Source organism: Triticum dicoccoides, chromosome 3B, assembly GCF_002162155.2.
Source record: "Triticum dicoccoides isolate Atlit2015 ecotype Zavitan chromosome 3B, WEW_v2.0, whole genome shotgun sequence".
NCBI lineage: Eukaryota > Viridiplantae > Streptophyta > Magnoliopsida > Poales > Poaceae > Triticum > Triticum dicoccoides.
The window spans coordinates 204,349,454-204,356,095 of record NC_041385.1 but is presented as its reverse complement, the minus strand read 5'-3'; the positions used below and the strand labels follow the sequence as shown (position 1 = coordinate 204,356,095).

General features: G+C 50.7%; 1 protein-coding gene across 1 annotated transcript; it reads right to left on the bottom strand.

Moving 5' to 3' along the window:
• Positions 1-877: 877 nt before the first annotated feature.
• Positions 878-5,487, bottom strand: LOC119279473. The gene is made up of 7 exons (XM_037560699.1): positions 5,220-5,487; positions 4,966-5,106; positions 3,644-3,801; positions 2,180-2,263; positions 1,504-1,846; positions 1,258-1,398; positions 878-1,162 (listed from the first exon to the last, which is right to left on the bottom strand). Exons 1-7 carry the CDS (start codon positions 5,418-5,420, stop codon positions 998-1,000), a joined length of 1,233 nt encoding a protein of 410 aa, XP_037416596.1. The 5' UTR covers positions 5,421-5,487; the 3' UTR covers positions 878-997.
• Positions 5,488-6,642: the final 1,155 nt, after the last annotated feature.

Here is a 6,642-nt window from a genome sequence, read left to right as displayed (position 1 = left end):
AACTCTAAAAATGTTTTATAAAGAGTTATAGATGTATTACGTCTTAGTCGCTGCCGAAAGGTGCAACTATTGCGTAGTGACAAGTGTATTTGACGCTTTTTCACTCAGTTGAAAGTGCACGTTGCATTTTCTTTTCTGAACTAGACTTCAAAAAAAGAATCCCTCGCCCAAGCACTAATAAATGGATTTTCATTTGTTTCGTTCTACTGAACGGAGATAGATGCTCAAATCTGAAATCAATCGATCGGACGACATTTTAACTTGCCGGCAGCCGGTGCCGACACACCTCCCCCCAACGTCGCCCCCTCCACTGTCTCGCCGCCGGGACACCGAAATTTCCCACCCCCAGCCCCCAACGCCGACGCGAGCAGGAAGCCGCCTCGCCGCCCTGGTCAGCTCCTTCGGCCCGGCACGCTCGTCGGATGCCTCCAGGGCAGTCACCTAGTCCAAGAGAGGCACGCGTCTCCTCGCCGGCCGGCTCCTTCGTCGCCACCCAATTTCATCATGACATGGGTGATTGGAAAACTCACATGCAGCTGCAAAATGATTTGGTTGAACATATCATATGTGGGCTCATGTTGTCAATCAATAGATGTATCCTTTTAATTCGGCTTGCAATACTATGTGAGACTTTTATTTTTATCCGGCTTGTAAAATTATGCTTAATTTACTGTTGAAAAAGGACGGACAACGAGCCACGCCGGCATTATGGGTCGGCGCGTTGGGTGCACTGCCGACCCAATTGATAAACAGGACGGACATCGAGCAGTCGACGGACCCAAACGGACAAAAACGTTTTTGGTTTGAGTCGGCGCGTTGGAGTTGCTCTTACGTCTTAGTCGCTGCCGAAAGGTGCATTTTCTTTTCTGAACTAGACTTCAAAGAAAGAATCCCTCGCCCAAGCACTAATAAATGGATTTTCATTTGTTTCGTTCTACTGAACGGAGATAGATGCTCAAATCTGAAATCATCCGATCGGACGACATTTTAACTTGTGTCAGAGGCTGCTCCTACTTTTGTTGCTCTTTGTTGGCCAGGCAGGGGTCATCCACTGCCTCCCTATCGCCACCAGCTCGCCGGATCCCATCTTCCGCACCCGCACGACAGCGGCCGTCAGCTTCCCCTTCCGGCCCACCACCCGCCCGTCCAATTGAACCTCCTCCTGCACACGATTCGCCATGTTTCAATTTGCTTGACATCAATCATCATGTAGTACAGTAGTAGTACGTACTGTATTATTGTAGGAAATGGGCATACGTTGCACGCGACGGGCGAGAAGTAGGACAGGCCGTAGTGGACGGTGGCCGTGGGCGCGCCCACCACCGTGAAGACCACCGCCGAGCACATGTTGTCCACCGCCGCCGCCAGTGCCCCCGCGTGCCACGTCCCGTCCGAGTCCTGCACGCGAGCGGAAAGCAGGAACAGACAAAGACACGCCGCGGTGAGAATTGAGATCTCCAATCCGGACGCGCGAGCAATTAGCCATGAGCTGTGCGTACTTACGGTGAGCGGCGGCGGCACGTGGAACGAGCAGACGACGCGGCCGTGCTCGGAGAGGGAGATGCGTGCGCCGCCCAGCACCAGCGAGTTGAGCGCGTGGCGCTTTTGGCTGGCCGCGTCGGTGACGTTGCCGGCGTAGTCCGCGCGGGGGTCCTCCAGCCACTTCCTGGCGATTGCGGCCAGCCGGAGCCGCAGCGCTTCGGCCTCCGCCGCCGCGTCGTCCATGTGTTTGTGTTGCGTGTGCTTGATTTGGTTGGACCTTGGACGCTTCCTAACTACGTACTCCGTTAGGCAGCTATAGCCTTGTTGTACCCGTAGGAGCACGAGAAGCGACACATATGTTAATCTATGATAAGAGCACTTAAAAAAAATTATCAGTGCTGTTTTATTTTAAAGAAGATTAAACCCTTGCTTCTGCATCAATCGATGCATACAGTCATCTTTATTAATTATTTCACAAAGGTCTGATAAAAAATACATCAAGCCATCCGAAGCCATCACTCACACCTATAAACTCGATAATATGGAGTGCTCTCACCCCTCATATCTAAAACCGGAGTCGTCGCCGATCCATCCACATAACATATCAAGACCAACAACCGGTGCAGCAGACCTAAAGCGCGCACCACGTGCACACGTTTTAGAAGGCAGAAGCCGCCATCATTCTCGGACCGCTGACCCATCTTCAGAATAGAGATCCGCATCATCCTTGCCATTCCAGACATTCGTCAACGCCACCACGGCGCCCAACGGGGCCACCGCCCTGCACGCAATCATCCAGATGCGAAGACTCTAGAAGATCTGTCGTGCGTAGCACCTGCCGACCAGGCATGACACAGCGTAGCACTTGTCGGCCAGGCATGACTTGACATCTCCACCGAAGCTCCGTGCAAGACTTAGCCGCTCCACCTCCTGCCTCTGTCTTCCAGCGCTGCTCCACAAACGATGCTCCCAAGAGAGTAACGATACCGCAGTACCGCCATTGTCCGATCTGGATGACCAGATCTTAGGGTTTCCTCTGAAGTAGCACGAGTGTGTCGACAGAAGTTACACGACAATGCCTTCATCAAGGTAACAACGCAAAACGCGGCCATTGCCCGCCATCGGCTCGGTTTTCACCGGCAACTCTGTTTCCCCAACTCGCCGCAAGAACTAGATGCCGGATCTGGAGATCCGACCACCCAGCCTCAGGACAACCATCTCCGGCGGAGGAGGTGGCCACCACCGCCACGCCCAGGGCCGCAGCCCCCGACGTCCTCGAGTTGCGGGTCGATCTGAGGGACAGGAAGCCATTGACGGAACGATACACGAGGTTGTGGCCCGTCAAAGCCCATCTGGGCCAGATCGAGCGCCACCGCCGCCCCGCACACCCTGCCGTAGATCCGGCCATCACGGGCCGCCGCCATTCTGACCGAAGTGCGGGCTGAGGAGAAACGCCGCCACCGTCGCTGCAGCACACAGGCTTTGCCTGCGATGCCCCCGGCTGCGGCAGCGTGGGGAGGAGGCGCTGGAGTGAACGGGAGGAGGCGGCCGATGGAGGCCACGGGAGCGGGATAGGGTTAGGTGCGGGGATGAGTCTACCAAACTCTTAAATCGGGGCAGAATTTCACTTCCTCGGCCTCTGCACCAATTAGAGAACCATACGACCATTTTAGTATGAGTACCAAGGTAAACATCGTCCTCAGTATTTTTTAAATGAGTATTAAGATATTTTTTGATGAGTGGTTCGATCACACACCAAACTTGATCCTCAATAAATGCGGGAAAATACCTGTGCATCACCTGTCAATTATAGAAATTGAACTCGGGTCGTTAGGCTGCACAACCGCATGCTCAACCACTGAGCCAAGGCTCTCTTTGCAGTGCTGATGAAGTGATGAGAGATCCGCTCGACTTAATTAACCCATGATAGTGACTAGCAACAATGCACGATGTAACCCCGCAAAAAAGAAAAAAACAATGCACGATGTAGGCATATCCTGAAACTCAAGTCAACCGACGAAATGCCCAACGCAGCTTCCTTGAGATCCCTTTAGACTGAAGGTGATCTCCACTCATTTTTTTTCGAACAAGATCTCCACTCATTTAACATTGTCAGTTAATCAATGAATTTGGACAGATAGTGTCCTCATCGTTGTTGTATCATAGCTTGCTTCCGTGATATCCCTTTGGTCTGGAGGTGGTCATCCACTGCCGGCCGATCGCCACCAGCTCGCCGGACTCCTTCTTCCGGACTTCCGTCGTCACCGCCGTCATCCTCCCTTTCTGATCGACCACCCTTCCGTCCATCTCCACCTCCTCCTGAAAACATTTCAGCAGAATCTATTTTACATCAGCCTTGTTCTTGATGAAACTTGCACGCGAGGATGCAAAATGCAGTTGAAATCGTACAGCTTCAGACAATGTGACTTGACGAATTAAAACTGTGCAATAATAAAACGGAAAGCGTCTGAAATGGTGTATGCTGGCCGGAAATTAGTGCTTTGTCTGGGCCAAGATCAGAATGTGCTCTTGTGCTGAGGCCGAAAATGGCAGAGCCATAACCGCTGCCCTTAATGTGCAGCCTTGGCGTCTCTTGCCTTAACTACTCGAAGAAGAAATGGTTGAAGAGTTTTGCTTTGATACTCCAACTTTATTTACTCTACAAAGCGCACGTTCAGAAGGAATAATCAACCAAATTCTTTGAGCTCAGAAAGCAGCTTTCCAGGAAAGATCAAGCTCACCTAATTGGACTATCCTTTATAATCTGTCTACCGACCAAACCACGCCTGATCACCGCCTCAATAGTGCGAAGGCATTAATTTACCTCTGCATCTTTTACTCGTGGTCGTGTTTGGTGATGGTGCTCCATTTGCAATCAAGTCGGTTTTTTCTCTTCTTTCTTCTTTTGCGTGGTTTTCGCCCTTGGTTCTCATATAAACCAAGCCACTCTGCATTCTTGTGCTTTTTCTTATTTTAATGAATTCGACACAGCTTTTGCCTTGCAAGTCGGTTTTTTTCTTCTCTTTTTTCTTATTTCATGTGGTATATGCCCCAGATTCTCATATAAACCGAGGCACTATAATTGTGCTTTTTCCTATCTTATAAAAAAAATATGTGCAGCTCTTGCCTTGCAAGTCAAAAAAAAAAAAGCCTTGAGGTCGTCAAAATATGGAAGTACGCATAAGACTCCACACAATCCAAGTGTTTTCTAGTCCTTCACCAACCAAGATTATCCTATTTATTTATTTATTTATTTTTGTATATACATGTGAGAAATACAACATGAAATTCAGTATACGCGGCTACAGAACATCATTTTTTTTCGTGCGGGAGTGGCTACCCAGCAACTGATCAAGCAACACAACGATTGCAAGAAGCAAACACTGAGATTAATAATTTCCATTTCACCCAATAAACGAGTTTATGTTGGCATTTGGAGGAGGAACAGAGCAGAGCAGAGAGTATAGTAGGTAGGGTACGCACATGGTGCTTGGCCGGCGCGAAGTAGGAGATGTCGTAGTGGACGGAGACCTTGATGATGCCCTCCACCGACATGATCGCCGCCGCGCAAACGTCGTCCACCGCCGCCGCGATAGCCCCCGCGTGCCAGTTCCCGTCTGCGTCCTGCACGCGCGCGCGCCCAAACCAAGAACAAATTGGAATCGGAAACCAATCACAGGAAGAAGCCAACCTCGCAGAGCGCCAGGGCTCGAGATAGTCAGCGGGCGCACACGTACCGTGAGGTGGGCGGGCACGCGGAGCGAGCAGACGGCGCGGCCGCGCTCGGCGAGGGACACGCGCACGCCGAACAGCGGCAGCGCGTTAAAAGCCCTGCGGCCGTCGCCGGCGCCGGCGCCATCCTCCGCGATGGCGCCGGCGTCCTCGAGCCACTTGCGGGCCGCGGCGGCCATCCACGCGGGCGGCGCCGGGTCGCCCATGCACGCGCCGTGCGGGCGCGGGGTGCCTCGGCGGCGTGCGCGGTGGACGGGGATCGAGTTTGACGCGATGACCGGGCAGACCTACTCCTACTCTTCTTTTCCTACTTGACAGGGGTGTGCCTGCTGCCTTTTCGTAACTTGCTTAGGGCATGTACAATGGTGGCATATGGATACATATGCCTCATGACAAAAAGTAATTTGAAGCACCTACATTCATTTTTCATCTCCAATGCAAGTTATCACTAGTGGGCCTCATTAAGAAATAAAAAATAAAGACTCTAATACACATGCATCTCTACTTTTCACTCTAACCTTTTCAGCTTTTTGCCTCCTGAAGAGGATCCTGCTTCCCTATCCGAACATACTTTACGTCATATCCGATCCTACATGGCATGTGAGGCATCACCTTGAGGCTATGCATTGTACATGCCCTTAGTGAGAAGCGAGGGTGTGACCGTGTGAGCGCATGCTCGTGGTTCAACGCTTCAAACGATCGTCTCCTCTGTGTCCTGGGACCATGGGCGGAAGGGCTACGTTATTTTTTATTATTTTTGAGTTTTGATAGAGTTTGTGTCCTGCTCAGAGATGCACATTGGCGGCTCTCCGTGGAGGGAATATGTTCCTCCTAGCTTTCATTCCCAGTGGTGTTTCTAGCATCATTAGAGGGAATGTAGAGATTTTTCTCCGGTGGATCTCGTGGGATCGGTTGGTGTTGTCTTCGGTGGATCCGGTCTTCGTTCATCTTTCGTGTGTCTATAGGTTGGGTCCTTCCGACTACGATTTTTTTCATTGGCGACAGTTGCTGTTCTGGTGCGATGGTCCTATGGGGCTTTAGCACGACGACTTCCGACTGTCTGCTACAACAATATTTGCCCGGGTCACACCAGTGCTTGTAGTCGTTGATAGGGGCGACGACGGCACGCACCTCGCTCACTCCAGTGCTCGTAGTCGCCGATAGCTAGTGTACGGACTTGGATATACTTTTCACTTCTGGTGTTCTTTGTATTAGCTTAACAATTGATGAATAAATCGAAAGTTTTTTCTGTAAAAAAATGAAAAGAAATAAAAACGAACCATTCTAAATGGACATTTCAGTCTCTTTGAGAGAAAAAGATGTTCCGGCGACTCTGATGGGGTTTATTAGGCTCCTCATATTTTGAACCAAAGTATGACCATATATTAACATAATAAAACATGAGTTATATGCAATAATGATGGTATC

Coding starts and splice junctions, on each gene's coding strand:
- LOC119279473 (XM_037560699.1), bottom strand. CDS start 5,420: ATGGGCGACCCGGCGCCGCCCGCGTGGATGGCCGCCGCGGCCCGCAAG. Junction 3,802..4,965: donor TCGCGCCGGCCAAGCACCAT/GTGCGTACCCTA, acceptor AAATGTTTTCAG/GAGGAGGTGGAGATGGACGG. Junction 1,163..1,257: donor TCTCGCCCGTCGCGTGCAAC/GTATGCCCATTT, acceptor AATCGTGTGCAG/GAGGAGGTTCAATTGGACGG.